Source organism: Heptranchias perlo, chromosome 31, assembly GCF_035084215.1.
Source record: "Heptranchias perlo isolate sHepPer1 chromosome 31, sHepPer1.hap1, whole genome shotgun sequence".
Lineage (NCBI taxonomy): Eukaryota > Metazoa > Chordata > Chondrichthyes > Hexanchiformes > Hexanchidae > Heptranchias > Heptranchias perlo.
In genome coordinates, this window is record NC_090355.1 from 35,850,805 (window position 1) to 35,867,460 (window position 16,656).

The 16,656-nt window shown below is 50.1% G+C and overlaps 1 protein-coding gene across 1 annotated transcript; it reads right to left on the minus strand.

The window, feature by feature from the left end:
- Positions 1-732: 732 nt before the first annotated feature.
- surf1 (SURF1 cytochrome c oxidase assembly factor) lies at positions 733-11,720 on the minus strand. The gene is made up of 9 exons (XM_067970001.1): positions 11,638-11,720; positions 9,001-9,073; positions 8,176-8,303; positions 6,763-6,845; positions 4,963-5,154; positions 3,808-3,880; positions 2,621-2,783; positions 1,386-1,467; positions 733-914 (listed from the first exon to the last, which is right to left on the minus strand). The coding sequence occupies exons 1-9, from the start codon at positions 11,689-11,691 to the stop codon at positions 848-850; spliced, it is 915 nt and encodes a 304-aa protein (XP_067826102.1). The 5' UTR covers positions 11,692-11,720; the 3' UTR covers positions 733-847.
- Between the last annotated feature and the right edge of the window lie 4,936 nt (positions 11,721-16,656).

Genomic DNA, 16,656 nt, shown 5'->3' on the forward strand with positions numbered 1-16,656 from the left:
TGGGTTCAAAACTTCAATATGCTTTCTCTCCACTGAGCTTGTATAAACATGACCAGCCGTCTCAGTCTCTCCTTAAGTGCCTGGTACACCCCCTCTGTTTAATTGCTGCTGCTGCAGTGCAATGACCAGAACTCACTCATATACCCCAGCGCTTGGAGCATGTTCTGTGTGATCTTTGCAGTGCCACTGGTATTGAGATAAGGAGAGTGACTATAATTACTTGTGGCAAGACAGTCCATGTTAATTGTGGAGCTGTGAGGTGCTGCATCTCAGCCAAAACTGAACCGACTGACAACTACAGCAAGATTTGCTTGTGAAGCTGTGAGGGTTTCAAACTGAAAACAGTAGCTCAGAAGCAGACTGGGAATATTTACACAGGAAAGACGTTTTAAACACCAGAGGTGCAGATGACTGAAAATAAAATGTGCTGAAATTTTCCAGTTCCTTCCCCTTCTAGTGCTGACTCTCACTGGGGTACCAGTTCCACAGGCACTGGCTTTTTTACATTTAAACCCAGTGTCCGGACATTTGACTGGTGCAGTAGAACTGGATCTTGCTGAGTGTTCATGTGTACTTTAGCCCTGACCGACTTGTTCCTCCAACCCGCCCGTTTGTAGTGCCCTGGGTGACTGGACCTGGGATCCTCCTGTGCATTACCCAGAGTCCTGCAATGTGAGGAGGGGTTTCTGAAACCTGTCTGCATGGAATGACTAAACCCACACACGTCAAACCTTATGGTCGGGGAGATTGATTTTATTGGATTTATTTACAGCATCATTGTGACCTTTCCTGGCCGGAAGATCAGAATTCCAGGAGGAGCCACTGCCACGGGTGGTTCAATTTGTCACTAGAGGGGGATTTTCCGTACAAACTTCTGGAACCACATGTAGGCGGTAGCTGCACAGAGCCCGTACCTTCAAAATAAACACACAGATACAAGAGGTTATACCTAAGATTGTATTATCAGGAAAGACTGAACAGGCTGGAACACTTTAGAAAAGAGAAGGCTGACCTGATTGAGGTATTTAAGATCATGAAGGGGTTTGATAGGGTAGACAGAGAGATGATGTTTCCACATGTGGTGGAGAATAAAACTAGGGACCATAAATAAGATAAATCTGATAGGGAATTTGGGAGAAACTTCTTTACTCAGAGAGTGGTGAGAATGTGGAACTTACTACCACAAGGAGTAGTTGAGGTGAATAGTGTAGATGGATTTAAGGGGAAGCTCGATAAACACATGAGGGAGTGATAGGGCGAGATGGAGGAGGCTTTTGTGGAGCATAGACCAGTTTCTGTGCTGTAAATTCGATGTAATTATTTTTAGGCGCAGTGACTGCATGTTGGCCTAGTCCTCAATATGAGACACGGCCCTGTGATCTTACCAGGTTATGATATACTGCAGGTGTTCGTTTCTTAAGGTGATTCTAGTTTGGCCCCCGACTGGCCCTCCAGGGACTGTGCTGTCTGTAAGAGATAGCGATGCGATCAGCTCAATGCTCAGAGAGAGAAAACCAGTGAGGTTATCAGATTACGGTCAAGAATACCTCCCTCGCCCAGCCCACACCGGGGACACGGTTAAATCTGTGGAAACTTTCGATTACAGGGTGGGAAGGTGTGCCGCGCCCCACCTCACAGCGTGGGAGGAGCAATTAGAGCCTGTTAAATAGGTTCTTACCCTGGTACAGTGTGAGGTCGTCTGATTCATACCTTGTAACTCTTAGCCCTGCCCCCCCCCACCCAAAATCTCTCAGAAGGGGCACCTCGTACAGCGGACGGAGTAAGTGGCCATTCCTCACGTGCCGACACACACGCACTTTCCCGTGGGTGGTCACTGGATAGTGATCGCGAGTGGGGGCATGGGGCTGATTGTGTTTCTCTCCTACCTAGCCCAGGGGCATTGAGGCAAACCGCCTGCCCACCCGAGATCAGATACATCGGGCAGGGTATTTATACACGGGGCCATTCAGCAAGGGTGGGGTGGAATTGAATAGCAAACCTCATTCGTGCCTCAAAGAAGCAGCTGGTGGGTTTGTGCAGATTGAGTAACGACATCCTGCTTTGCTCCCACGGCAACACTAAGGTACAAAAGGGTTACTGCTGACAGGAAATACATTAAAGAAAGAAAGAACTTGCATTTCTATCGTGCCTTTTATGACCTCAGGACATCCCAAAGCACTTTACAGCCACTGAGGTACTTTTAGAAGTGTAGTCACTTGTAATGTAGGAAACGTAGCAGCCAATTTGTGCACAGCAAGAACCCACAAACATCAATGGTATAAACGATCAGTTGATCTGTTTTAGTGATGTTGGTTGAGGGATAAATATTGGCCCCAGGACACCGGGGAGGAGAGGGTCGACGTCTCATCTGAAAGATGCCACCTCCGACAGTGCGGCGCTCCCTCAGTACTGACCCTCCGACAGTGCGGCGCTCCCTCAGTACTGACCCTCCGACAGTGCAGCGCTTCCTCAGTACTGCACTGGGAGTGTCGGCCTGGATTATGTGCTTAAGTCTCTGGAGTGGGACTTGAACCCACGACCTTCTGACTCCGAGCTGAGCGCGCTGCTCACTGAGCCACGGCCCACACCTAATGCCGCGCAGTGTTTCCCCAAGCCTTACCCAAGTCCGCGTCGATCAGGATGGGTTCAGTGTCCACAACCTGCGCCATTGCCTTTAAATCCCTGTAATACCAATAGTTCTTCTCAACGTCATTCTGAGGGATGAACGGTTTGCGAGTTTCCGACAGTCGAACGACCCCAACAAGCTCAACCTCGTCTGTAATCTAGGAGAGACATCGTATGACAACTTCAGAAGGAAAACCTTTACAGCTTCCATCGTAAACTCTCAGGTGTAGAAATGTAAGGAATCTTACACCAGGTTATAGTCCAACAGTTTTATTTGAAAATCACAAGCTTTCGGAGATTATCTCCTTCGTCAGCTGATGATTCTCTCACAGAAGGTAGAGACTCCCAGCTCCACCTCATTAGGCTGCACCTGCCCAGCATTTTGGCCCAGGTTTTCTGATCTTGATGCCAACAGGAACCCATTGAAAATTGATCTGCAAACTCGGGCACTGATTCTACTGGTCACAATACATGGGCATCAGCCCATCACGGGCAGCAGTGGCAAAGGCTACAGCTCAGGCACAGTCCCAACACCACAAACCTGCATTTATATAGTGCCTTTTAACGTAAAACATCCCAAGGCGCTTCACAGGAACGCAAATCAGGCAATAATGGACACCGAGCCACCGGTGACCAAAAGTGGTCAAAGAGGTAAGTTTTAAGCCGAAGGGGTTTAGGGAGGGAATTCCAGAGCTTAGGGCCCAGGCAGCTGAAGGCACGGCCGCCAATGGTGGAGCGAAGGAAATTGGAGGAGCGCAGAGATGTCGGAGGGTTGTAGGGCTGGAGGAGGTTACAGAGATAGGGAGGGGCGAGGCCACGGAGGGATTTGAAGACGAGGATGAGAATTTTAAAATCGAGGTGTTCCCGGACCGGGAGCCAATGTAGGTCAGCGAGCACAGGGGGTGATGGGTGAACGGGACTTGGTGTGAGTTAGGATACAGGGGGCAGCAGAATTTTGGATGAGCTGAAGTTTATGGAGGGGGGAAGATGGGAGGCCGGGCAGGGGAGCATTGGAATAGTCGATTCTGGAGGTAACAAAGGTACGGATGACACCACAAATTTCATAAGAACACAGATGAGAAAAGGTCACTCGGGTCATCCACGCTGCTCATTCCCACGGCCCCCGGACACTCTCCGCTATCAGGGATGCTGCCCATCCATTTAATCTCCGCTCCCTCTCACCTGTCCTTTGAGTCGAGTTTCTGGTTTCATCCTATTTCTCGGTACAAAGCCCCTGTTCACAAGAATTCTCACCCTGGAATAAATAAACACATGGACAGTTCACCCAGAGGCCACAACGTCCCACGGAGAGCACCATCAATTTATTGAAAACACGATGAGGGGCCACTGGGTGGGGTGATGGGTTAGACTCAGACTGATGGGATGAGTGGTCTGTCTGCTGGCTGAGCACTGAGTTTGGCCCCAGTCTCAGTCCAGCTGACCTGGGCTCACACCAAAACTGTGCTGTACCTGCCCTGGGAGTGTTTGATGGGACAGTGTAGAGGGAGCTTTACTCTGTATCTAACCCTGTACCTGCCCTGGGAGTGTTTGATGGGACAGTGTAGAGGGAGCTTTACTCTGTATCTAACCCTGTACCTGCCCTGGGAGTGTTTGATGGGACAGTGTGGAGGGAGCTTTACTCTGTATCTAACCCTGTACCTGCCCTGGGAGTGTTTGATGGGACAGTGTAGAGGGAGCTTTACTCTGTATCTAATGGTTTTAAAATCAAGGGAAGAGTTACAATGGGCCTTACATTGTTGAATGATTACCTCGGAGGGATGGGCTGTCAGATAGCAGGAATGCACTGCAATTGGTCCCTGACTGTAGAGGGTGAGTGAAAAACCCCAATCGATCCCGAAGGAAGAGCAGGATTGACCCCCATGGTGACCCCGCTGTACCCCCCCCCCACCCATCTCCCCCTTCACATCCTGAAGTGTTAAATTACCGGACAAACACATACATGAGGTGTCGATGGGTCTCCCTGAAACTGTCGCATTAATCAGTGCGAAAAAATTAATTGTTCGGCTGTTTTGCTGCTGTTAAAAAATTAATATAAAAGATCTGAGTGTGGGATGTAGCGAGGCGACAGAGACACAAAAGGGGAGTGAGGGAGATGAGAGAGTCACTGACACCATGGATTCCATCACCACATGATCTGATTGAATGGCAGAATAGACTGGAGGGGCTGAATGGCCTCCTCCTGTTCCTGTGTAACAGGCTCGAGGGGCTGAATGGCCTCCTCCTGTTCCCGTGTAACAGATTTGAGGGGCTGAGTGGCCTCCTCCTGTCCCTGAGAGTGGCTGGGCTCCCAGGGCTGAGTGGTAATCATGGACATACCCCAGCTCTGTGCAGTGGAATGGTGTCACCACATTGCCTCCGGTTTCCGTGCTGGACATCAGCTGTCCGGTCTCTCGAGCCTCCTTCTCCGGGTCCACTCTCGACCGCGGCAGGATGTAGAGCTCCTTGGAGTGGTCAAACCTCCCTCGCACCTTTACCCGTCTGTATTCCAGCTCCTTCAGTTCCAGCTGACTGCAGGGCACAGGACGCAAGGGTTAGAGTTGGTGTTACCATGGAAACATCACTAATAAAACAAACTGTGAAACTCTTCCCCCCCCTCCCCTAGGACTGAGTCAAAGGGTCAAAGTGTTACTCCTCAAACTGAGTGGTCATCTCTCTCTCTGCCTCCATAAGAACATTCGGCCCCTCGAGCCTGCTCCGCCATTCAATCAGATCATGGCTGATCTTCGACCTCAACTCCACTTTCCCGCCCGATCCCCATATCCCTTGATTCCCCGAGAGTCCAAAAATCTATCGATCTCTGCCTTGAATATACTCAATGACTGAGCATCCACAGCCCTCTGGGGTAGAGAATTCCAAAGATTCACAACCCTCTGAATGAAGAAATTCCTCCTCATCTCAGTCTTAAATGACCGACCCCTTATCCTGAGACTGTGACCCCTAGTTCTAGACTCTCCAGCCGGGGGAAACAGCCTCTCAGCATCTACCCTGTCAAGCCCCCTCAGAATCTTATATGTTTCAATGAGATCACCTCTCATTCTTCTAAACTCCAGAGAGTATCGGCCCATTCTGCTCAACCTCTCCTCATAGGACAACCCTCTCATCCCAGGAATCAATCTAGTGAACCTTTGTTGCACCGCCTCTAAGGCAAGTATATCCTTCCATAGATAAGGAGACCAAAACTGTACTCAGTACTCCAGGTGAGGTCTCACCATAGCCCTGTACAATTGCAGCAAGACTTCCTTACTCTTATACTCCAGCCCCCTTGCAATAAAAGCCAACATGCCATTTGATTTCCTAATTGCCTGCTGATCCTGCATGCTAACTTTTTGTGTTTCTTGTACGAGGACACCCAAGTCTGTCTGGACACCAACATTTAATAGTTTCTCACCATTTAAAAAATATTCTGTTTTTCTATTCTTCCTACCAAAGTGAATAACCTCACATTTCCCCACATTATACTCCATCTGCCACCTTCTTGCCCACTCACTTAACCTGTCTGTATCCCTTTGCAGACTCTGTGTGTCCTCCTCACAGCTTACTTTCCCACCTAGCTTTGTATCGTCAGCAAACTTGGATACATTACACCCGGTCCCTTCATCCAAGTCATTAATATAGATTGTAAATAGCTGAGGCCCAAGCACTGATCCTTGCGGCACCCCACTAGTTACAGCCTGTCAACCTGAGAATGACCCGTTTATCTCTACTCTCTGTTTTCTGTCCGTTAACCAATCCTCTATCCATGCTAATATATTACCCTCAACCCCATGAGCCCTTATCTTGTGTAACAACCTTTTATGTGGCACCTTATCGAATGCCTTTTGAAAATCCAAATTTACTCCATCCACTGGTTCCCCTTTATCTACCCTGCTAGTTACATCCTCAAAAAACTCTAATAAATTTGTCAAACACGATTTCCCTTTTGTAAAATCATGTTGACTCTGCCTAATCATATTATGATTCTCTGTGTCTGGCCCCGTCTCGCTGTGTCTCTCTCGCCCGTTCGCTCTCAGACCCAGCTTTCCTCAACACTGACAAAGTAGACTGTGGTGATGGCCAGAGGTTAAGGGTCAGCTGTACTGAGCTGATGGCCAGGGGTCAAGGGTCAGCGTTACTTACTCCAGGGGAAGGGGCAGAGGCTCCAGACGGCTCCGCGCCTTCAGTTCCTCGATGAGCCGCAGTTTCCATTTCCGTCGTTGAATCTAAACAAAGGAGAGTGAAACCATCAGAAACCCAGACACTGACCCAGACCCGGACAATGACCGAGACCCGGACAATGACCGAGACCCGGACAATGACCGAGACCCGGACAATGACCGAGACCCGGACAATGACCCAGACCCGGACAATGACCCAGACCCGGACAATGACCCAGACCCGGACAATGACCCAGACCCGGACAATGACCCAGGCCTGGGCAACGACCGAGACCCAGACCCGGGCAATGACCGAGACCCAGACCCGGGCAATGACCGAGACCCAGACCCGGGCAATGACCGAGACCCAGACCCGGGCAATGACCGAGACCCAGACCCGGGCAATGACCAAGACCCAGACCCGGGCAATGACCGAGACCCAGACCCGGGCAATGACCGAGACCCAGACCCGGGCAATGACCGAGACCCAGACCCGGGCAATGACCGAGACCCAGACCCAGGCAATGACCGAGACCCAGACCCAGACAACTGACCCAGACCCAGACAACTGACCCAGACCTGCAACCAAACTACCAGAGGAGCCTCGTGTGAAGTGTGGGGACCAACTTCTCCTGGCACAAGGTCCTCTCAAAGTTGAAGGGGAAATATCTGACCCTTCCCCCGACACTGCCCCCATGACCCCCACACTGACCCCTCCATGCTGCTCCCCTCCCCCCCACACTGACCCCTGACCCCACATTGCCCTGGTTACTGTGGAAAACCATAAAGAAATGCCTGACTGAATTAACCTTCTAATACACCTAAACCATAAAGCTGACCATATTAATGTAGAAATACTTGACCATAAAAGAAGCAAAGCATGTTTGCTTCTTTTATGGTCAAGTTGATCATGTCAGCTGACCAGCTGAATATAATGAGAAGCTTAATGTGTTCACATTCCCAGCAAAGACACACAGAAGAGCTATTGTCTGCTTATGAGATAACTGTCTGACTTAACAAAAATGAATGACCATATAGCCTTGAGACTGAGTACAGAACTGATAATAAAGACAGTTTCTTAGGGGAAAGGCACTTTCCCCAGACATTGTCTCGTGATGTTGAACAAGCATGGGAAACTAGAGGGTGGGTTCCCTTTTCTTGATTGACTAACCACTTGAACCAATGAGAGTGTACATGTACGCCCATATTCAATGATAGACAGACATTACTAATTGAACTGTATAAAAGTTAACCGTTTCCTCTGCTCAGCGAAGAGGTGGTTCTAACCATTGTCTTAGAACACAGCTTCCCTTGTATACAAGCTTCTTTTAATAAATTCTTACTTGTCTGAAGTTAATGCATTGTGTATAATAGGTAATTAAGTTTTCGACATTACCTGCCAGGTTCCGAGACTGAAGGTAGCGACTGGGATTAACAGCAGGCCCCACTTCAGGAGCGAGTCGTCGGCACCCCCGACAACAGTTGCTGTGGAGACGTGCGCCCCGTTACGTCTCACACTGACTCCTGCAGCACAAACAAAGACCAGTATTAACCGAGTGAGTAACGGGAGGGGCTGAGGGACAGAGACTCCCCCTCTCTGTAACCTCCTCCAGCCCTACACCCCTCCGAGATCTCTGCGCTCCTCCAATTCTGGTCTCTTGCCCATCCCCGATTTCCATCGCTCCACCATTGGCGGCCGTGCCTTCAGCTGCCTGGGCCCTAAGCTCTGGAATTCCCTCCCTAAACCTCTCCGCCTCTCTCTCCTCCTTTAAGACGCTCCTTAAAACCTCCCTCTTTGACCAAGCTTTTGGTCACCTGTCCTAATATCTCCTTATGTGGCTCGGTGTCAAATTTTGTCTGATTTACGCTCCTGTGAAGCACCTCGGGACGTTTTACTACGTTAAAGGCTCTGTATAAATGGGAGTTGTTGATGGGGAAAAACTTTTTTACACAGCGAGTGGTTAGGATCTGGAATGCACTGCCCGAGGGGGTGGTGGAGGCAGATTCAATCTTGGCCTTCAAAAGGGAACTGGATAAGTTCTTGAAAGGAAAGATTTGCAGGGCTACGGGGAAAGGGCGGGGGAGTGGGACTAGCTGGATTGCTCTTGCATAGAGCCGGCACGGACTCGATGGGTCGAATGGCCTCCTTCTGTGCTGTAACCCTTCCTATGATTCTATATATTTCCCAGTTGTGGATGCACAGCCCTGACCCGGTCCTTACCGTTACACTTCCCGGTGACACAGGGTGAGTTCAGGTGAGTTCCAGAGTCTCCTGCTGAGCAACCGTTCAATGTCTGCAAAAAAAGAGAGGAGCTTGGAAAAGATTTAAAAGGGTTTGACACCAGCAACTGCCCGTGGGCCCCACCGATACCTTCCGTTCACACTGTGACTCCAGGCCCAACAGGAGGAACTGAGAGATCCAGAAGACTTCAATTCACTTTATTTCATATCAACGATTATCAGGATCTCCTCGGCTCTGCTTATCACAGAATCACACAGCACAGAAGGTGGCCATTTGGCCCATCGAGCCTGTGCCGGCTCTTTGAAAGAGCTATCCAATTAGTCAACAATTTTCACCAAAACAGAACATTAAACATCACACCAATACCCTGAAAATTGGAGAGTTGTACAGCTTGTCTGATACTTTTAATCCAAATTACACCTGCCCCCAGTGACAGACCTGTACCCACCAGTACTGTACCCCAGTGTTATACAGTGACAGACCTGTACCCACCAGTACTGTACCCCAGTGTTATACAGTGACAGACCTGTACCCACCAGTACTGTACCGTGTTATACAGTGACAGACCTGTATCCACCAGTACTGTACCCCAGTGTTATACAGTGACAGACCTGTACCCACCAGTACTGGAGCCCAGTGTCATACAGTGACAGACCTGTACCCACCAGTACTGTACCCGTGTTATACAGTGACAGACCTGTATCCACCAGTACTGTACCCAGTGTTATACAGTGACAGACCTGTACCCACCAGTACTGGAGCCCAGTGTCATACAGTGACAGACCTGTACCCACCAGTACTGTACCCCAGTGTTATACAGTGACAGACCTGTACCCACCAGTACTGTACCCCAGTGTTATACAGGGACAGACCTGTACCCACCAGTACTGTACCCCAGTGTTATACAGGGACAGACCTGTACCCACCAGTACTGTACCCCAGTGTTATACAGTGACAGACCTGTACCCACCAGTACTGTACCCCAGTGTTATACAGTGACAGACCTGTACCCACCAGTACTATACCCGTGTTATACAGTGACAGACCTGTACCCACCAGTACTATACCCCAGTGTTATACAGTGACAGACCTGTACCCACCAGTACTGTACCCCAGTGTTATACAGTGACAGACCTGTACCCACCAGTACTGTACCCCAGTGTTATACAGTGACAGACCTGTACCCACCAGTACTGTACCCCAGTGTTATACAGTGACAGACCTGTACCCACCAGTACTGTACCCCAGTGTTATACAGTGACAGACCTGTACGTGCATCAGAAGAGGAAGAGGGAGGGTGGGTTGGGTTAGAAGGCGGATCTTTTACCTCTGGCACCTCGGTACAAATTGAGCCCGAGCAGAGTGTGAGTGAAGGGGTCCCCACTTTGTTGCTAAATTGCAGGCAGCCTCGGTTAGTCAGTCCAGCTGTGTGTGGACAGATGTTACAATACCCACCCGGCTGGCAAATCAGCTTTTGGAGGTCAGTTCTGAGATATTCTTAAGATGTTTGTTAGAATATTCACAGGGGTGCAGAATTCTCCGGAGAGTTTCTGAGATTGGACCAACTCCCAACGTAGCACAGGTATATCTCAGAGCTCTGTGAGGTGTGAATGGTGAGAGTGATCCAAACTCCAGCTCCAAACCGGGGAGACGCCAACACCAGCCCGGAATTACTCCTCAGTCTCAGTAAATCAGTGGCCTAGAAATGGTTTTTCTATAAACTGGGAACCAAAAGCGCTCAGATAGAGAGAGAGAGAGAGAGAGAGAGAGAAAGGGGCGTTCAGATTCTACCATCACCTGCTGCCTGTTTTATAACCGACACTTGAATGTAATGGGGGCAATACCGGGTAAAAAAGGGGCAAACGGGGAATTGGGTTTTGGGGGGGCAGTGGAGGATTTGGGGGGGTGGGGATGACGGTTTGGGGGATCAATGGGGGATGAGGTATCAATGGGGTGGATGACGGTTGGGGGGAATGGGGGCCCCCTCTCTCCCCAGGGGCGGGGTTGTGAGATGGGGGGAGGGGGATGCGTGAGATGGGGGGAGATGGGGGGGGGGGGAGATGGGGGATGAGATGGGGGATGGGGGGGGGTAGATGGGGGATGGGGGAGAGATGGGGGATGGGGATGGGGGGGGAGATGGGGGATGGGGGGGGAGAGGGGGGTAGGGGGGGTGGGGGGGAGAGGAGGGGGTGGGGGAGAGAGGGGGGGATGGGGTGGGGGGGGAGAGGGGGAGAGGGGGGTAGGGGGGGTGGGGGGGAGAGGAGGGGGTGGGGGAGAGGAGGGGGTGGGGGACCCCCTCTCTCCCCAGGGGTGGGGGGTTGGGGGGCACTGGGGGGATGGGGTTTGGGGGATGCGGACTGTGGGGATGGGGCGACCCCCTCTCTCCCCAGGGGCGGGGGGTTTGTGAGATGGGGGGAGGGGGGATGCGGATGGGGGGAGTGGGGGGGGTTTGGGGGGAGGGGGACCCCCTCTCTCCCCAGGGGCAGTGGGGGTGGGGCGATGTGGGGGGGTGGGGGCGATGTGGGGGGGTGGGGGCGACCCCCTCTCTCCCCAGGGGCGGGGGTTGATGCTATGGCGGGAAATTTAAAGCGCCAAACCCTCGGCCGATCCGCTCACCCAGAGCCCGAGGAGCCGCGGCCTCGGAATCTTCAGCCTCCCGAGGATCAGCATTCTCCAACAGGAAGGCCTCCTCCCCCGGAACCGGAAACACGGCCACACTTCCGGGTCACACCATCGAAACCAGCTGGAGGCCGCCATGTTTGTAAAGGAGGCCTGAGGCCTGGGCCTGGATTCTGGGAGCAGCCTCGCACTGGTCGTGCTTTGCTTCGCCTCTTGCAGGGTTTAAAAAAATCTCTATTGCTGTCCAGTTTAAACTCCCTGCTAAGGGGAGCCTCTGTTAATAATGTTTTAGACATTTCACAAGTTTGTCGGATATGCACTTGATGCTTGAGTGGGGAAACTAGGCAATAAATGCCTGCCTTGCCAATAACGCTGGCACAGACACAATGGGCCGAATGGCCTCCTTCTGTGCTGTAAATTTCTATGAGGCCCACATCCTGTGAATTAATAAAAATAAGAATGCACCACCCGGGGTGGTACCGGGACATGTATACCAGGAAGCCCCAGCTTCTATGCCCAGTCAGTGCTGGATTAGCTAAATTGGGCCACAGTGATCCCATGGTTTGAGATGAGTGAATCAGCCAGGGTTCCTGCTCCTGATCACTGTCCAGTGATCCCTGCTGAAAAGGGTGTGTGTGTGGGTGTGGACAATAGAGTCATAGAGTCATTGAAGTTTACAACATGGAAACAGGCTCTTCAGCCCAACATGTCCATGTCGCCCAGTTTATACCACTAAGCTAGTCCCAATTGCCTGCACTTGGCCCCTATCCCTCTATACCCATCTTACCCATGTAACTGTTCAAATGCTTTTTAAAAGACAAAATTGTACCCGCCTCTACTACTGCCTCTGGCAGCTCGTTCCAGACACTCACCACCCTTTGAGTGAAAAAATTGCCCCTCTGGACCCTTTTGTATCTCTCCCCTCTCACCTTAAATCTATGTCCCCTCGTTATAGACTCCACTACCTTTGGGAAAAGATTTTGACTATCTACCTTATCTGTGCCCCTCATTATTTTAGACTTCTATAAGATCACCCCTTAACCTCCTACTCTCCAGGGAAATGTGTTGTGAGTGCAGGTTTGAGCTCAGTATTATGCCCGCCCCCCTGGGCTCAAATATTCCGACACTGTCTAGGCTCACATGTAAAGAATATCCAATCGGGTGAAGTTCCAGAGGGCGCCTGCTGCCTGAAGCATCAGATCCGCATGAGGCTCTCAGGAAGGGAAGAGAAATAAATCAGAATCGCTCTGCACTTCCCCTAATAAAGACGGCAGATTCTCACTCTGTCCCTCCCGTCTCTTGGATGGTTAATATTTATCACTTTTATTTACTTCACTTAAGGTCAACTTCTCCTCTCATTGTTTAGCTGGGCCTTTGTCCTCTCTTCCCATTTGCTGCATGGTACATTGTTCTCTCTCCTCCTTGGGTTGTTGACAGATTCCCCTCTCTCCCCATTGGATAGTTGGCCCTTTACCCTCTCTCTGGGCCTCCATATCTGAGTAAGGAAGCTGGAGTTGAACCTGAGGTGTGTTGTCTGTTCCAGACATGGGCTGAGGTCACTGATCAGTCTTTATCACATTATATTTACGTTACATTATTATTCACAATAACTTTTCCAATTTCTTCAAGCAACATATTTATTTGACAACGTTCTTACAGAGAATCAGAGATTAATAAGCTTAGAACATAATAAGTATAAAGACAAACAGTTTCTGAAGCAGCAGCCTCTGTGGCCTGCCACAATAAAGTAGCTTCCTTGCTCCCAGTTAAACCCAGAACACGAGACACACACAACACATGTAACTCCTTCCCTCTTAACCTTGAAGATTATAGTATTTGGGATGTACAATATTTTTCTTCACTCTTTGATGTTTGTATAAAGCAGGGAAACTCACTTCAGACTGACTTTTTCAGTAACATTAATGAACAGAAAGAAATAAGTTCTTCACAGATCAATGTCAGTCTTATACATTCCTGTGAGGGAGTGTCTGGCCTCTACCAACACAGCCCAGGGTAGCAGCTTTGAAACCAGGAACTAAATTGGGTTGAAAGTACCTGTGCTCCAGATGTTATTAGGGTGGAAGTACATGAGCTCCAGATGTTATTAGGGTGAAGTACGAGCTCCAGATGTTATTAGGGTGGAAGCACATGTGCTTCAGATGTTATTAGGGTGAAGTACATGAGCTCCAGATGTTATTTGCATGAATCACGTGCTCCGGATGTTATTAGGGTGGAAGCACGTGTGCTCCAGATGTTATTCAGGTGAAATACATGAGCTCCAGATGTTATTGGGTGAAGTACTTGTGCTCCAGATGTTATTAGGGTGGAGGTACATGTGCTCCAGATGTCATTAACCTGCCATAATTTCCGGTAAGACAAAGACATCAACAAAAATGGCTTGTATGAGTGAGCACCAAGTACTCCCTTCAGAAAACAAAGAAACCGCATGAAACAGAGGGCTGCAATTAAACGAGTAAGTAACATAATGAAAGGAATTGTTTCCAATGCTGTCTGTCTTCTCTCCATCTCCACACAGTGGGATTTGCAACAGGCACCAATGAATTGCTGACAATTTATTCAACACAGATGTGGACGGTGACTGTGATATGATAAATGCCCATCCTTCAGCAGAGTGTGGGGATCCTCACCCCCCCCCCCCCCCCCCATCCTCTTCCCGCTGTAAATTCACTCTTATACAGGAACTCAGTGACGCCCCAGTTCCACACGGGGGGCTCTCGTACTGAACAAAGAGGCGTTTATTTCTCACTCCTTTTCCAAATTTGCTCCCCATCTCTCCTGAAGACGCTGAGGTACCAGATTGTAGGGGCTCCATCCACACTTGGTACCGCACCCATCTAACCAATCATTGTGTGTGAGTGTTGAGGAGTGGTCCAAATGGGGCACCATTGCCATCCTCTCTCCCGATATCTACATACACTCACTTTCCAGCAGGAGTCATTGGACAGTCCGGGGTCTGGCTGTGGTCTGGCTCGGTAATCCAGAGAACTAATAATCCCGAGACCGTGAGTTCAAATTCCACCCTAGGCAGTTTGAGAATTTTAATTCAGTTTTAAAAAAAACTAAATCTGGGAATAAAAAGCTGGGATCAGTAAAAGTGACCGTGAAGCTGTCGGATTGTCATAAAAACCCAACTGGTTCACGAATGTCCTTTAGGGAAGGAAACCTGCCGTCCTTACCCGGTCTGGGCCTATATGTGACTCCAGTCCCCACACCAACATGGTTGACTCTTAACTATCCTCTGAAGTGACTCCTCATTTGGGGATGGGCAATAAATGCCGGCTTTGCCAGCGGCACCAACATTCCGGGAATGAATGAAAAAAAAATAATCAGGAAACCTGACTGATTCCCCCCACCACCTAGCCCAGGGGCACTGAGGCCAATTACAGCCCCCCCCACCCCCAGAGTGTTCCCCATCCTATGACCAGCTAGCTCGGCACAGACTGTGGGTGGAACCTTGGACACCCCTGGACTGTGTGCGGGTCTGTTACTCTCTGCCTTTACTCACTGTGTTGTAGGGGAGCAAGAGGCGAGTCGTTAACTGGAAAGTGATGGGTGGAAAGTTTGAGAATGTAATTGACAGGTGTTTTGAGTTGTTGCTGTGTGAGAGTTTCCTGCAGATCTTTGACTGACTGGCGAGGGTACGTACAGTCCAATGCATTTAAAACCTAATCGTCATGGCAGCTATCTATGACACTATGGGGAATATTAAACTAACCCCCTGACAATTCAGGGAGTCCATCCAGTCAGTACTGGAGATACACTGACCAGGAAAGCGTCAGATTCCATCCCTATTCCATGTGGTGGGGCAGGTGCAGGAGAGGGGCTACAATTGGCCTCAATGTCCCCGAGCTCGGGAGGTGAAAATTCAGCCAGGGATCCTGCTCCTTATCGCCAGCCAGTGACACTTGCTGGAAGGTGCCCGTGCGCACAGATATTGGGTGAGGACAGCAGCGAGCTTGGCTGTGAAGCCCCACAAAGTTGAACATGCTGCTGACATTCGCTGTCTGCACTCACACAGAAAGAACGATCACTTGAGTGAGGTACGGGTGGCCAGTGGGACTCTTGTGGAAGTCGTACTGTAGCGAGAGTCAGCGCCTTAAGCAAGGAGGAGAGATGGGAGGAAAACACTCATCTCGCTGAGGTTTCAGTTCCTGCGCTCGCTGCAGAACAAGGTTTCCACTGGGATTGAGGCCACGAGTAAAAACGGGGTTACACGGGGAACGGGGCAGAGTGAATGGTTTGTAATAATGGGGTTACACGGGGACCGGGGGAAAGTGAATGGTTTGTAATAATGGGGTTACACGGGGAACAGGGGAGAGTGAATGGTTTGTAATAATGGGGTTACACGGGGAACGGGGGAGAGTGAATGGTTTGTAATAATGGGGTTACATGGGGACTGGGGGAGAGTGAATGGTTTGTAATAATGGGGTTACATGGGGACCGGGGTAGAGTGAATGGTTTGTAATAACGGGGTTACACGGGGACCGGAGGCCAGTGAATGGTTTGTAATAATGGGGTTACACGAGGATCGGGGCAGTGAATGGTTTGTAATAATGGGGTTACACGAGGATCGGGGCAGTGAATGGTTTGTAATAATGGGGTTACACGGGGACCGGGGAGAGTGAATGGTTTGTAATAACAGGGTTACACGAGGATCAGGGCAGTGAATGGTTTGTAATAATGGGGTTACACTGGGACCGGGGAGAGTGAATGGTTTGTAATAATGGGGTTACACGGGGATCGGGGCAGTGAATGGTTTGTAATAATGGGGTTACACGGGGACCGGGGGAGAGTGAATGGTTTGTAATAATGGGGTTACACGAGGATCGGGGGCAGTGAATGGTTTGTAATAATAGGGTTACACGGGGACCGGGGGAGAGTGAATGGTTTGTAATAATGGGGTTACACGGGGACCGGGGGCAGTGAATGGTTTGTAATAATAGGGTTACACGGGGACTGGGGGAGAGTGAATGGTTTGTAATAGGGTTACACGGG